Raw genomic sequence first — 16219 nt, 5'->3', positions numbered from 1 at the left:
CTGTGTTTATCACAAATGTATGGGCTTTTCCTTGTCAGTGGTTCACAAATTTGGGGATGGAGGGGAATGGAATGTATTTCCCTCAGCTCTTGTTCTGTGTCCATTTATGCTACACACTGCCACAGATGCTATCATCACTCCTTTATTCTACTCATTCCTGTGATAGATTGTACCCTTATGTTCACCACTTTTACAAAACTATGATAAATTTTGTGCAGAATACAAACTAAAAACTCATAATTTGCGGATCAGTATTGTCCTGGTAAAATATGTGGGAACATTTTTATGTAAAGTTATAAGATTCTATTGTCTGATGTTACTAAGGCACTTTCCAAATCTGGAAAAGCAGCCCAGACCAGTTCCTCAGAGACAGAAAGGCAAACTGATGGCTCAGTCAGGTGTTAATAACTTCAAATGGACTATCACCTGGTTAAGCCATGATTCTTTGATAGTTAGAAGGGTGTGAGTGAGAAATTTACATCCTGGCAGACAGACTTGCTATCGTCTGATCCCCAGCTGGAGATGATTCTCGAAGAGGAGAGAAAGATGAAAACAAGGAACAGAGGCCCCAAATCACCTCTCTCCCCTCATCTCTACTCACGGCATCAACATTTGAAAGACAAAAAGAGCATCACTGAACTGAGGGACTGGTCCTGGCTGAAGGAATCCAGTCAGACCGCTGTAAGCATATGAGGAGAGAAACCTTTTGCTTTAAATTCACTTAGCTTGTTAGGTATTAATTCATGTTTTACCTTTTATTTCTTTGTAACCAAATTTTACTTTTATCCCTCATTACTTTTAATCACTTAAATTCTATCTTTCAGTAGTTAATAAACTGGTCGTATTGTTTTATCTAAACAAGTGTGTGTTTTAACTGACACATCTGGAAACCTCCATTTGATATAACGGGGTTTGTGCATATTATTTTTTAACAACGAAATGACAGACTTTCTATGAGCCTGTATTGTGCAGGAGGGTACAGGGCAATACAAGACACACATTTTGGGGGACAAGCCTGAAACTGAGAATTTGCTGGTGTCACCCTGTAATATAAGTCAGGAGTGACTGGCTGGAAGCATTCTTATAATTGAGCTGGGAGTGATTTTGCATGCTAGAGGCTGTGTATAAACAGACCAGGAGTGGTTATTCTCACAGCAAAGCAGTATAAAAGGCACCCCAATTGGAGAACTAAGGGGACACAGCTATTCAACCATCCAGACTGTATCCTGGGAAATGTCACAATTCCCTTACGGAAAAATCCTTTATAGTATTTAATAGGCAAAGAGGATTGTAATTATTTTGTATTTGTTTCTAGTGGTGCCCATTAAGTGTTAGGTACTTTTAACATATATGATTCCCAAAATAGTCAACTGGACCTAAAAAAAACTCTCCCATCTGTAGTATGAGGTGGCCTTCCTGGTCTTTGCAGGTTTGGTTAAAGAAGAGGCAGACTAAACACATTTGGGCTGTGTGACTTTCTTAGACACCAAACTTAGGTGTCAGTAACAGACATCACAGCATTACAAGCACTGGGCTCTCAAATGCTTCCACCATGTAGGTCAGACGAGAGAGAGAGAGAGAGAGAGATGAACTACACAGGAGGGTAGGAAGTCAGCCTAGAAGGAATGACAGTAGGAGAAGGGGAAGCAGCCCATAGAGTGCAGTATCCTGGATGATGCCCATAATGGCACGGTCGCTGAAAACTTGTTTTTAAACAAAAGAAACTGATTGACTAGATAATTTAAGAACACACACACACACCTCAAGCAGTAAAAAATACTCAAAATGAAGAAACAAGTAGTGTTGTGAGCAGACTGTTACTTTGGCATTCAGAAATGATGAAATGGAGCTGGAGGCCACACCTCCTGTTTATACTCCAAAAAGACAGCACCTGGTGAGGGAATGGCACAGATTTTTAAAAGATTTAAAGATCATGAACTGGAAGCAATTATCCTGGGAGTACCAGTCAACTAGGTAGTACTCACTGAAGAACTATAACTTTATCTGTTACCTTCCAGATGCTTCCCCCAGTAACAGGAGAACCCAAGATTGAGATGAGTTACACTGCACTTGCATAAGCAAAGGACAAGTGAGAATCCCAATTAAAGTAAAAAGAACAGGAGTACTTGTGGCACCTTAGAGACTAACAAATTTATTAGAGCATAAGCTTTCATGGGCTACAGCTCACTTCATCGGATGCATAGAATGGAACATATACTAAGAAGATATAGATATACACATACAGAGAAGGTGGAAGTTGCCATAAAAACTGTAAGAGGCTAATTAATTAAGATAAGCTCTTATCAGCAGGAGAAAAAAAACTTTTGTAGGGATAAATCTGACATCAGGAATAACAACATTCAAAAACCGGTAGGAGAACACTTCAACCACTCTGGCCACTCAGTAAAAGATTTAAGGGTGGCAATTTTGCAACAGAAAAGCTTCAAAAACAGACTCCAACGAGAAACTGCTGAGCTTGAATTAATATGCAAACTAGATACCATTAACTTGGGTTTGAATAGAGACTGGGAGTGGCTGGGTCATTACACATATTGAATCTATTTCCCTATGTTAAGTATGCTCACACCTTCTTGTCAACTGTCTAAATGGGCCATCTTGATTATCCCTACAAAAGTTTTTTTTCTCCTGCTGATAAGAGCTCATCTTAATTAATCAGCCTCTTACAGTTTGTATGGCAACTTCCACCTTCTCTGTATGTGTATATCTATATCTTCTTAGTCTATGTTCCATTCTATGCATCCGATGAAGTGAGCTGTAGCCCACGAAAGCTTATGCTCTAATAAATTTGTTAGTCTCTAAGGTGCCACAAGTACTCCTGTTCTTTTTGCGGGTACAGACTAACATGGCTGCTACTCTAAACCAGTTAAAGTAATTTTTCATTGTCTTTCACCCTTCAGTTCTGCTACACAAAAACAAGCAACATACACAGCCCAATCTCACTGTCGTTTTATTTCTTTATAATCTTGTTTGGAAACATACTTGACATTTCAATGGGCTGATGAACTGTGGGATAAGCGAGACCATGGCACATCCGCCCTGTGATGTAGAGGTAAATGTTTGTTGAGTGAAAAGAGCCATTACTGAACTTTCTGTTTAAACTGTAAAAAAGTTCTCACAAGAGCAGCTTATAAATAATGACGCTTAACACAACAGATTAAAGTTCTGTTAATGTCAGAAAAGTAACTCTGTAGATATGGCACATTCTTACTCAACAGACCTGCCTCCTGTGTGTATTCTGAGTCAAATGAGACCAAACTATTCTTTATTACTATTTTCTACTATTAATGCTGCAGGTACAATATAGTTACGGGAACGTAAGCTAGCTCGCACATCAACAAAATCATGGGGTATATTCACATTCTGGATCTTTATTGCTGGTGATGATATACAAGCCAGAAGGAGGGGAAAAAAAGCCTTGACTTTTAGATCACAGACAGAGGGTGCCTGGTATGAGAGCAGTGAACACATACACACACACATAAACTGAGTTGTCTAGGAGGCAAATGAATCACAAAATAGGGATGTTTGATTTCAGCCTGAATTGATCAGATTAGCTAAACAGTACAGATTCAGAAAATTAATTTCTAAAGAAGGAACAAAAAAGTTCTGGTACAGATTTTAAAAGTGGTGGTCATAATCATGCACATTCATTTGAACACACACAATTTACGCATAAAGTGCCCAGTGAATGCACATAAACTAGATATTTGGCATACACGATCAGTTAGACACAGCTAGTGATATGCACATGCAAACACCTGATTTGCACACACAAATATGTGCAACTGTTCACGTCTACCTGAAAATTTGGTTGTATATATTTAGTAATAAAATAGTTTGGGGTTTGTTTTTTTTTTAAGCATACAAATTTTTATGTATCAGAGGGGTAGTTGTGTTAGTCTGGATCTGTAAAAGCGGTAAAGAGTCCTGTGGCACCTTACAGACTAGCAGACGTATTGGAGCATAAGTTTTCGCACCCACGAAAACTTATGCTCCAATACGTCTGTTAGTCTATAAGGTTCCACAGGACTCTTTGCCGCTTTTACAAATATTTATGTCCTCGTTCCACAGCTAGGGATCCATCCTACAATTATTATTTTTTTTTTTTTTTTTTTAAGGACAACAGCGTTTATATCATACTTTATGAAGAAGAGAACACTTAACGAAAGGGTATGGACTGTATTAGAATGCTTTGCTCTGCAAAGTAATCATTAATTTAACAAGGTGTAAACAACACCATTTCTTAATGAGGCATTTGGAATCAAAATATTTACAGCTAATTTGTATAAAGTGTTAAGAATGAAGAAAAGTAATTTAAAACACTTACTGGCAATCATTATCGTTTTAGAGTTTCCTCCTAGGCTATCTTTCAACAGCCACGTCAACACAGAGTCCCTGTAAGGCACAAATACTTGCTTCTTCTTTGCAAGAGGATTTGTTGCATCCTGAGATAAATCAGCTGAGAGAGAGGGGAAAAAAGCAATTCTGTATATTGATTAATTTTTTTAAGAAATTAAAAACCATTGAGCTATTACCCACTGCAGTGGATTCAACACAAACCAACTGCAAAAACAAATATTAATGCAGAAAGGGGACTGAGCATGAAAGAAAACAGAGACATACCTAAGGCAGAAATGACATTTCCCAGAGTAACTAGAGATTTGTTAATATTCCCTCCTTCCTTTAATCTAACCCCTGTAGCACCGGTGGCATCTGCTCTCTCACTTCCAGCAAGATCTACCAAATGGATCTTGCTAACAGTCTCACAAGGCATTTCAGCATCAAATTTAGCCTAAAGAAAAATACAAAAAGAAAATAAAAAATAATGGATTAAGCAATGAAGTTCCAGAATATTACTGAATTCAGTTTGTATCTTCCATGTCATGTTTTAAGATTACATTAAATTTGTTTACAGTAGTAGAGCTTTAGAAGTCAGATGTATTCGAGGTACCAAAGAAAGGAGTTCTGTCGACAAGCAGCTGCATAATACTCATTTAAGTAATTTTCATAAGGAATATTCCAAGCATTGAAGCTATTTACATATACACACCAACCACAAATGTCTTAAAATGTACTGATATTTTAAAGAAGTACAATAAACTCACCTGTTAAATCTGTATTAAATTTTTGACTAACTATCAGTGTTACAGTTTTTACATACACAAACTTTTCACTCAGATTTCCCCTTCATACTTATATAGCATCTTTGAACAATATACCGATACCATTTGTTGGCTTACCTCCCACCCTTCTCTAAAAGCTGGGAGCCGAGTAATTCCACTGTTAACAAAATACACAACTTTTTGCAACATGCTATGGAAAAAATTAAAATTGCATCCATGCCATATGCTACCTTCCTTCCATAAAACTCTCCATAGGCCTACTAGCCCCATAAAATAAAATAAAATAAAATAGTAAACTCCCTTTTCTAAGGTAGACTACTACTGGGAATTGGAGTGGAAAACAAATACCTAGACGAATGTATTTGGTCACCCCATTAGTCCAGAGATGAATGAGATGAATATGTACTCAAGTTAGGACTCGAGTAGCCAGAAGAGGAACAGTTAATGGGAGACCAGTTTGGGCCATGGGACTGGATTTCAGGAGTGTCTGGCCAACATTAAAGCATAAAAGGCAGTCACTACTTTTATGTGCTACTTTTATGCAAATCACACGATTTTCAAAATTTTTCCCTTTTGTTGTTGGGATTCTATGGCAACATAAGAGACTATGCATTAGTTATTCACTGAGTTTTAGCTAACTTGAGTTTCTGTGAATTATCTCCCAGAATGGTGCATCTGAGAAATGTTGTTTTAAGAATAACTAGGCACTATAATGTACAGTGTCTTAATACAGTCACTGAGAAGTTCATCATACCACATTTAACTCTAACAAAAACATACCTTTCCCTTTCTCTGCTGCAGAAGACAAATACCACCCACCTGCCTCAACAGGTGAGGGAAATTGATGGGACTAGTGGTAAAGGGGGTTAGCCCTAGCATTGAGGGAGGGAGACACTCACTGAAGGACACCAAGTAGCTTCTCCCCACCTTGGAGTCTCTAACATCCATTGGCCAGTTGTACGTGAGAGATGCTACCTGGCTCACAACACCAGCTCTGGGGATTTAATGTGGAGCCCACGCCACCAGGAGCCTCTTTCAGCTCCATTCCAGCAGCCCCACCATACCCACCCTGAACTAGGAATACGAATTCAGTCTGGCAGATGCTGCAGGTCTAGCTGATTGCCTTGGGGATTAGGAAGGAATTTTCTCCCAGAGAGCCAACTGGCAGAGGCCTTTCCTCACACCTCCTTCAAACCACAAGTGACAGTAGGAATGCACTTAGTACCTAACTGAGGTACTTGGTTGAGTTGTTAATTCATCTCAGCCTGGGTTTTCAGTTCAGTTGAAAGGATAAAATGAATGTTTCCCAGTGGTAAAAGACTTGGGATTTTGCTGATGGGCCTTGGGTTCATGGGACAGGGTAAGGCCGAAATCCCCACCTTTCTGCACATTTTGTCCCCTTCAGGGGGTGGAGAGGGCAGGCCTCAGACCGAGCTGAGTGCTAGGGGACAGTCTAGGGAAAGGGTTATGTGGTAGGAGCCCTTGTACCATTCCCACTTAAATGCCTGGTATAGGAAAGTAAGGGTGATAGGTGGATAACACCCCTCCCCTGTGTTTAAGCTTAATAAAAGTTGCAGCCGGACACTTAAAATCCATCCAAGTGTCTGTCCTCGTTTCGTCACTGTGTCTGCATCAATAGAAGTAACTGGGTCTCCGAAGCTGCTGATTTGACAGCTACATGTTTCTGTTAGCACATGCAAACATTTAAAGACAATGCAATTCTTTTTACCTGAGTGAAGTTGATCGTGAAAATGGCATGAGACCTGCTGCTAACATCATTCATTCCAGTTGCAGCAGTGGTTCGATTTATGTTTCCTGCTTCCATAAGTTCCTCTACATCGCTGTAATTTTGTACTAAATGTTTGGACAAATCTGAACAGAAGCAAAAATTATTATAAATTAAAAAGAAGTATACTTATGAAGGTACTGTGAACTGATTGAGATTCAAGTCCACCTCAGTACAATGCAGCAGTGCTGAAATAGCACAGAAAGCATTTATAGTCCGATTTCCTTTCTTTCTTTTAAATAGAAGAATGAGACGTGTGAAGAATACTTCTTCAGACTATTATAATATTTACAGCAGAATAGTTAAAAAGATTGCATACTTCTCTTCAAAGCATATAGCATATGTCCAACCTCTCAAGGGAAAAGAACCGGCATTGGCAGAGTGGTAGACTAAGATGGTTAGATTCTAATAGATCCTTTTCATTTCAAACATCCATGATTTATAAGTTAGACCTAATGCTGATTTGAAATCATTTAGCAGAGCTTCACTTCAGTAAAAAAAAGTGTTGTACTTTAGAAGAGTTTGGAAATGAGAACTGTAGAAAATAAAAAAGGCTGTTCCCAATAATGCTTTTACAGTGATGATGAAATATATTGTCTTTCACCTTCATCTTCATTTGCACTGACAATTTAAAAACAAAAACAGGGACATACAATTAAACATAAACCTGAAAATATTCGTGAAGTAGAAAGCAATGAAGTGATTTTACCCTCAACGTAAGGCCCTTCTTTTGGATGCTCTCGTATTCTTAAATTATACGTTTTTGATGATTTCCGCCTCAGCAGATCTCTCACACGTTCATTATAGATTTCCAGGTAACTGAAACAAAAGTATTTGAATTTAGAAAAAATATTGAATGATACAAGATTTAAAAAATCAAAATTACTGGAAAGAGCTCATTCAGATGGTAGAATTGAGCCTCAATCCTGCAGTTTACATAGGAGTGACTTCACCCACATGAGTCCAATTGACTCACTCCAAGTCACTCCTGCATGTAGGCATTCTGCAGGACAGATCCTAATCTGTAACTTTTTCACCAAGTTATGATACCACTTACAATATAAGCTCTGTGGTAACAGAACTTCTAAAGATCGTATTATGATGTAAACATCTCCATGTGTTTCCTAGTGTTTTGTTTACGGTAATATGTTTCCTAACCCAATACCACTGAGAACTCTTATATCTTGATGCAAATTACTATCGATAGTTGTATCAACAGAAAATAAAATAAGATGTTAAACTTCTTTTCTTTTTATACTTTGGACATTAGAAAATTATCTCGTAAAAAAGGTTAAAAACTTGTTTTCATCATGATCAAGTGATAACAGGATGTAGAAAAATCTAATATTTTTCATAATTACTACTCTTGCTGCTTACAAAAAGCCAAAAAACCACAGAATTATAGTATTTTAAAATTATTACAAATGGAGCATGCAACAACAGCTGAACTTAAGGTTAAGTGTTTCCATTCTCAAAAGCTATTTCACCTGACTATAAATCATGTCAAACTTTCACCATCTGAGATGAAGTTTTCCAAGTTTGGTCTCTGTCTGCAGTGAAATTTTTGAATGCAAGGGGAAGGATTAGTGAAGGATGCTTTAAAAAGCATGAATATTTTCACTACTAAAAAATAATAAAATAATAATAATAATTTTAAAAAATGGGTGGGAGGCCCAGCAGAGAAGTGCTGAAAACATTTTACTAGAGCTTTCCACAAAAATCCATTTTCAGGCTGAGAAAAAGAAGAAGTTTCATCCCTAAAACCACATTGTACAAAAAGATACTAATGTGAAAACAAGGAGTTTATAACCAAGTAGGTTCATTCCCAGCCATCTTTGTAACATACATAAAACCTACCTGACTTCTGTTCGAAAGGATGCTTCATTCCATCTTATTTTTTCATTTATTCTGTTGAATAATCCTTCACAAATTCTAGGTATTAAACCAGCATCACCCTGCAACAACAATTTTTATTTTCTACATCACTACATGCACGCACTGTATATTTTAAAAACAGAAGAAATCACTGAAATTGACAATACCCAGTCATTGTGCCAGAAGGGAATTATTAGCAAATACTCTTAATATCTCATTTAACTGCCATAGCAACTTGGAGGTTAAGCAATTCAGATCCTAGCACTGGCTCTTAGTTTTGGGTTAGATTTTACCCTATGCCCTACACATTTGGTCCATACAAATCTCACCTACTTAAAGCAGAGAAAGAATCCAGTTCTCCAGGGCAACATTTAACTGCCTTAACCATGAGACTATCCTTTCTCTCCCTGAAACCGTTTGCCTCATTCACTACACACCTTCCGACACCTGCAACAAAAGCAGGGGTCCTACAGACAACAGCCTCATGCACTAAATAACCCTGATCCATCCACAAAGCAGATCCATCTTCCGCACTGAGTGAGGCAAAGGTCCTGTGGAAAATATAGCATGCAATAGTGTAATTAAAGACTATCATAATATATGTGCACAAGGGGTAAATTAAGGCAACTTTAATTCTTGTATTTCCCAATTTCTGAGTGCTTTATTTTGCAACCTTAATGTTCTTTTTGCACAGTTTTTTGTGTGTAATTTCCAAGGTTTCTGAAAACTGAAAAAACAAAATTTGAAGCATGTGGAAACATACTGACACCTGTTGATGGGGGGAAATATAAAAGCGAGACAAAGATGTAAAAGCCCACCAAAAAATGAAATATTAACTGTAATGAAATATATGGGCCAAAAATATTAGCATAACAGTCACTGGGTTAACACCTTCGGTTCATATATTCCAGCTATTCCAAGACACCCATGTGGTTTATCAGCACAAACCTCTGCCAGTTGAGCTATCAGAGTAACTAACAGAAGATAACCTTCTACTGTTATGTGGACCAACCACTAGGAAGCAGCTGAGACACTTCCCCAAGGGGTTTCACAGATATTTACTAGCAGCAGAGGAATGCTGAGACACCAGAATCTTGAGTTCACTTCCAGGTACTGGAGGGGAATGTGCTCGAGTGCAGTGGTGCCCACACTTTTGCATGCCGTGACCCCCTTTAGGCTCACCTCTGTTAAAACGAGCCCCAGGATAAGCAAGCCCACCCTGCCCAGGGTAGCCTTAAAAATTTATCTCATGGTATGTTTGGGAGGCAGGGGGGAGAAGGGGAAGAAGCCCGATTCTGCCTCCCCCAGGGAGGAAGGAGGCCAGGTCCTTCCCTGACAGAGCCCGGAATGCACTGTGCGTCTGGCTGAGGATACCATACAGTGCCACTCAGGTTTGGCCCATCAAACCCTGCATAGATTTTCAACATCTCACAACCCTCCTGGGGATTGCGACCCACATTTTGGGAACCACTGTTCTAATTTTAACAGCTGAATAGTTTTAGCAAAAAAAATTGTGTATATAAAATGAGCCTGAAGCAGACACCCAGCATGGAAAATCTCAGTCCAAGACAATTAAAGTTTGGCATACTGAAAACACAGTATTATTAATAGATAGGAAGTGTTGGGCAAACTTAACTACGGGCCCCAGACAGAAGAAGCATGTGCTTGCACCTTTCCTTTATTTTATATTTCTGTTTAATTTAGCCATCAATTTTAAGTTGGAGTTTTTTTGGTGGTTTTGTTGGTAATATAGCTGCACATTTCTTATTAAAATTTAATTAAAAGTGATCAGAAATCTAAAAAAGCAGGCACCTAAAACCAATGATGATTACACACTAGTGAAGTCTTCATCTGGGGATCCATTCTTCTAATGAATACACTGTTACTAGAATATCATCACACATTATCAGTGCCACTTACAGAGCTTGGCAATCAATGCATATTTGCTAATGGCACTGTAAGCTCTAGGGAGGTGAAGAATTCCTTAACTAGAATTTTAGTACTAGTACTTTAAGGAATAGCAAAAAAAGGAAACTGTTTACTTGTAACTTGAATTTTGTTTACTATAGGTAGAGTCTTGGGTCAGATGTTTTCAACAAATGACTCTGTGAGCCAACTGCCATTGTCTATTCATTTATATAATCTTGTATATACAGCCAAAGTAGAATAATTATGGCCCACAGTGAGAAGAATCATTGTAGATCTCTATTTCTGAGTTGGGTCAAACAAACATTGCTACTTATATAACAGCAAAATCTCTTGAGGATAATGGCCACCAGATTTACTCAAGAAGTCTCACAATATGCATGTTTCTTAGCATACCATTTTCAGCAATTTATATCTTTCACAAAATTTTCTCTGGCCCTAACATTCTATTATGCTTATTCACCACACAAAAAAAACTTCATAACATTATACACGAAGTTACTTATGCTGTGTGTATAGTAATAAGTACAGGACAGAGCCAAATTCACACTTGCCAGCTCAGGGAGGTGAAAATTAGTGACACAATTACAGCTCAAAAAGGATTTAACTGGCAGAGGGCAGCATTCCCTTCTTAAATTCTGCTGCGGGAGGGTGGCTATTATTTTAGCCAAGGATTACAAGAGAGTCCAGCCAGCAGACGATGATTCTGGGATGCACTTAATCAGCATGCCATTGGCTGCACCGCTCAAAAGTTTCCTCATCCAGTTCCCTCCCTTTTTCAGCAAGAATCTCCCCTCAGTGGAGTCAATTGTGGGCAACTCTCCTCCTGTCAGAATGCCCCTCCAGTTGGACTTTCCTTTGCTAGGGGTCCTGTGCCAGAGTTATCCAGAACTTTAATCCTTAAATTTAAAGTCTGAGTAATGTTTTTAAACAGTGGGTTAAAACTCAAACTCGGCCGTGATCATTCTCAGTTCCCACTCCCAACTTGAAGTTTTGTTTTCCAAATAGGAATCAAACAGCCATCTTGATTCCCTCCTCCCCCCCGGAATCAGGAAGACTTTCAGAAAGTGCTGAGCATACATAATCTCAAAATCACAGCCCCTTTAAGGTGTCTCAAGTTGAGTACCCAAAAATCACTTGTCACTTTTGAAGATTTTTGTTCTGATCTGTGTACGACAAATAGCTTATTATTAGATGTAACAGCAACACAAAGGTATTTTTTCTGATTTAAAATTTCTCCCATATAACTATAGGGAACTTTGAAGTCTCCCAGGTAACTACTAAAAGTTAGATATAAAATGGAAGTAACAAGGTGCAGACAAGGTAGAGAATGATGGTTCCAAAAGGAATCCAACCGCATAAGAAAACTGAAGTCTGCAAAACACGACGTACAGCATTTCCCATCATAGTGTAGGACTTCCCAGATCCAGTCTGTCCATATGCAAAAATACAAGCATTATAACCTTCAAAAGCAGATGCAAGAACATCTGTGCCAAGATTTCTGAAAACCTAAAAAAAAACAAACAAAAAAAGGCTTTAAGAGACTGAACAGATAAAAAAATCATTATATCTGCAGTAGTTTTAATTATATAGTTTAATGTAGTCTATTAAACATAACATTGCAAATACTGCAAAACAGCAGATAGACACTAACACACACAAGCGACCGGTTTGGACCAGTAATATTTGCTTTAGAGAATTAGCTAGCAAGCATTTTGACTAAATGCAGAATGTTACTAGTCTATTTAGTTTACAGCAGTGCCAAAGTATCCTTTTCACTTTCTCTAACAAACCTAGATCTTCCCCATTTTTTTTTTAAATCTAATTTTAGGCACTATATAATGACCATCTTTCTGCTATTGTTAATAGTTACTTTACACCTGTAATATTTTCCCCAGTGCTACAGAATTTGAAAGTGTCTATTCCTGTTTTAAAAAGAAAACCCTTCCCTGATCCTGAGACTATGAGTGGCCTTTTTTCAGCCAAGTGTAAGAGGCAAGTGGCCTTTTTCCTTTCACTGATCACCTCTTACATAATAGAACTTTTGAGTTCAATCTCAGTTTCCTTCTGGCCAAAGCTCAGAACATGTCTTCTTTATAGTAATTACCTTCTTTCCTCAGATAGCCCCTTCTCCTTTTGCCCTCAAATTTCATCAAATCTGACACTGTAGATCACTCCATCCTCCTGGATCATCTACACAGCCATTTAGGTGTGCCTGGTTCCTTTCTGTTGTGGTGGGGTTGGATGGCTCCAGGCCCCATTACCCCTTAAAGAGGACAAACCACCCTGTTATACTGTGCCACTTTCAATAAGCTCATGTACCAGGATTTGGGAACCTGTGTCTTAGACAATGGTAAGCACAATTCTCTCACTCTCTCCCTGTTATTTGAAGAGAGTGTCTTCCATTTAATGCCATTTTTATGGTACCTTTCTTGAAATCCTCATCCATACATACATTTCATGTTGCTTTGATTGCCCCTCAACCATCTCTAGATTATAGTGTTTGAAGACTGCCACTATCCATCTTCCCAAATGTTCAAAAAAGTGAAGTTGTATTATCACGAAATAATTCCACTCACACCTCATTCATTTAAAAATCCAGTTCCAATATTTGCCTCATTTTTAGTAATCCCTCTATGGGTACGCTCAAGCCTGCCTCATGGAGTTGTGTCTCACTATTCCTATACAGAGATGTAACTAGACATTTTAGCATCCGGGGCAAGCAAGCATATCTGCACCCCCTGCCGATTTTTATTAGGCATTTCTCCACCCATTTTACCACCCCCATCGCTTTGAGCCCTAGACAGCTGCCCCGCTCATCCTGCCCTGGTTATAACCCCATTCCTATCCCTAATCCCTCTACTAATCTAGTACTAGTCTCTTCTTTCTCACTATACAATCTGGCTACTCTAGGGGTATAAGAACATCTTTATACAACATAAAATTGTATTATGCTACATGACTCTTGATCAGGTTAAAGTAAGTCAATGATGTTTAGACAGAAGCAACCAGAGATTACCATTTTCTGAATTATTGCCCAATGCATCAATTTGAACAATACACACGGTTAACACTAGGACTGAATCGCTAGGGCATTCTGTTAGTGGTTTCAAAGGGCCAGTACAACTGACCAAAAACCTATCTTCATTCTTGTTGCAGATATACAGTTAAAGATCAGCAGGTAAAATGCTCTAGTCTAATTTCTGAGTCACTGTAGCACAACTCATGTCCACAAGAGGGCATTGATAGGACATGTATAGCTAGATACAGTTTCATTTATCACTCAGCTATTTGTACATGGCAAAAGTATAATGATAATGGACTAAACATGACAGTAATTCAAGTATCCAGTAGTAATGCACATATCCATTGTGCTTCACAGTGAGCTGGACATGAACTCTGCATGAAGGTTTCTGTGGTACTCTGGTGCAGTAGATTGGAAATTCTGTAGCAGCTTGATGCAAGTTAAAATAGGAATGTTTTCAATTATATATGAAAATGAATAATACAAGGAGGACAGCCTGTGTTGTATTTCTTTTTGAAGCTACAGTCAATTTATTTGAAGATGGCCTTCAGTTCTCCATGTGCCACAGAACTTTATATTTAACACAATTACATGATAGACAATGGAGGTTTTGATAGCTTGGCAGGGAACTGTTGGGATTTTTGGTACCCAAGAAAATCTGGGAGGCAGTTTGGGATTGTGGGATATACACTTAAATTTAGGTGTGTGTGTTGTAAAGATCAATAGTGAATGCGGACATTTAAGAAAAAGTCATTTTTAGAAGTCACAGTTAACATACTATTGATATAAATGGTACAGTTCATTCTTCTAGGAGCTATTGTTTCAGGCTGCTGCAGCCTCAGGTCTTTCCTCACTGGCATTTTTTTCTCCATAAGCAGTGCACCTTGTATAGGAATCCTCCACAGGTGTCAAAGTGACTTGTAACAAATCACTTTGCCCTAGTTTGAAACAGAGGCAAAACCACAATACAAATCAGTGTTACACCAGTGCAGCATGCCTACAACAGGGAGTTTGCCCAGGTGCAGTTATAGTGAAAGAAAATCCTACCATAGATATTCTATCACTTTACATTCAGTTCACATTTGGAAGGTTTTTCATTACAAATGAGGGTTAATGACAATATTTTGCTTTTTCTAGCGAAAGCTCAGATTCTGGAGCAAAATTCCATAGCTTCTGTGGGGAAAAAAGCCAGCACGCACAGAATCACAAAATATACCAACCCCTATTAACAGTTTCTCTTTGCATATGTAAATAAAATGTAAATGTCTTAGACATCAAAAATATACGGCCTACATACGCAACTAATAAAGTCAAGAACAAAATAACCCTAAACGTTGTCCAGGGTTTGTTTTTAGCATTCATACCTCTGGATCCACCCGTTGGGAAGGACATCAGAGGATGGTGGGGTGGAGAAGAAGCACACAAACATAATGAGGTTATGAAGGTTTTATCAAGAGTTTGGGATAATCACATTAAACTCCCATAGTTAATGAGCTATGCAGGTGTTTCAATATTTGTCCCAATCATAATATTTATTCACTCATAATGATGTATTTTATGAGCAAGGATTGGGCACTAAGGTGATCATCAGTTGTCATTGTTCATGTAGCCATAAATCATGTTACTGAGTAACCACAAGTTAAGGCCCCAGTCAAAACACACGTGTAGGTCCATTCACCCCAATAGGACCACTTACATACTTAAAGTTAAGCATAAGTAAGTTTTACATGGCCTGAGATTTCAAGCTGCGATTCAGGGAAGCTCCTATCTATCTTATTCAGCGAAGCACTTACGCACATGCTTAACTTTAAAAGCACATGCTTACGCCCCACTGGGACTTAACACATGCTTAAGCACCCTTTCTAAATAGGAATGCTTTCCAGGACTGGGGCCTCAATGTTTGAGTTTGAGGATTTTTAAGAATGTTTTCAATTATAGTCTTTCCTTCACTTAGTATCCTTAGGAACTTTATCTTAATTTTTTTTTTTAAAGTATACTTGCACAGAAACAAATAAAACCTACAAAATTCAGAAAACTAAGAATACAATGGCAACCACTGCAATGGAAAAAAATTAATTCCCAAGAATTAATGACTTCCTTAGTTACACAAGTAATCAAACATTTGAATTAAATTGTAGATTCATGTATAACTTAAACAATAAAAATGAACAAGGAAGTTTTAACAATGGGATCTACTAGTTTGTATTAAATGGTTAGCGAGAAAACCAGGAGTGGAAATTCCCTGTCAAAGAGCCATATTGGTTAGCATAAAAATAGTGTGTTATAATAATGCACCTTAATCTTGGCCTGAAGTACCTTTTTCTACTTTAGGAAGTTATTTTAGTCTTCCTGTTAGTTTTAACCCCCATGCCTTCAGGGATCAGGCTCACCAGTATCATTTAATTCTAAATCACCAATATAACCACACATTCACACCTGCAGTGTACCTGCAGCAACTCTCGG

At 38.2% G+C, this 16219-nt stretch overlaps 1 protein-coding gene across 3 annotated transcripts in view; it reads right to left on the bottom strand.

Annotated features, from left to right (window-relative positions):
- KIF16B (kinesin family member 16B) overlaps positions 1-16219 on the bottom strand; it is a 243612-nt gene that overhangs the window by 185886 nt on the left and 41507 nt on the right. For all 3 annotated transcript variants that reach the window (XM_084622343.1, XM_084622344.1, XM_084622342.1), the window contains exons 4-9: positions 12124-12240; positions 8788-8885; positions 7640-7749; positions 6874-7016; positions 4645-4813; positions 4349-4480 (exon numbers count right to left, since the gene is read on the bottom strand). In XM_084622343.1, coding sequence (XP_084478469.1) covers positions 4349-4480; positions 4645-4813; positions 6874-7016; positions 7640-7749; positions 8788-8885; positions 12124-12240 — 769 coding nt within the window. The remainder of the gene's footprint in view (positions 1-4348; positions 4481-4644; positions 4814-6873; positions 7017-7639; positions 7750-8787; positions 8886-12123; positions 12241-16219) is intronic.

Source organism: Lepidochelys olivacea (assembly GCF_965140295.1).
Source record: "Lepidochelys olivacea isolate rLepOli2 genome assembly, chromosome: 3".
NCBI classification, from domain to species: domain Eukaryota; kingdom Metazoa; phylum Chordata; order Testudines; family Cheloniidae; genus Lepidochelys; species Lepidochelys olivacea.
The sequence above is the reverse complement of the archived record's forward strand: the minus strand, read 5'-3'. Positions and strand labels throughout refer to the sequence as shown.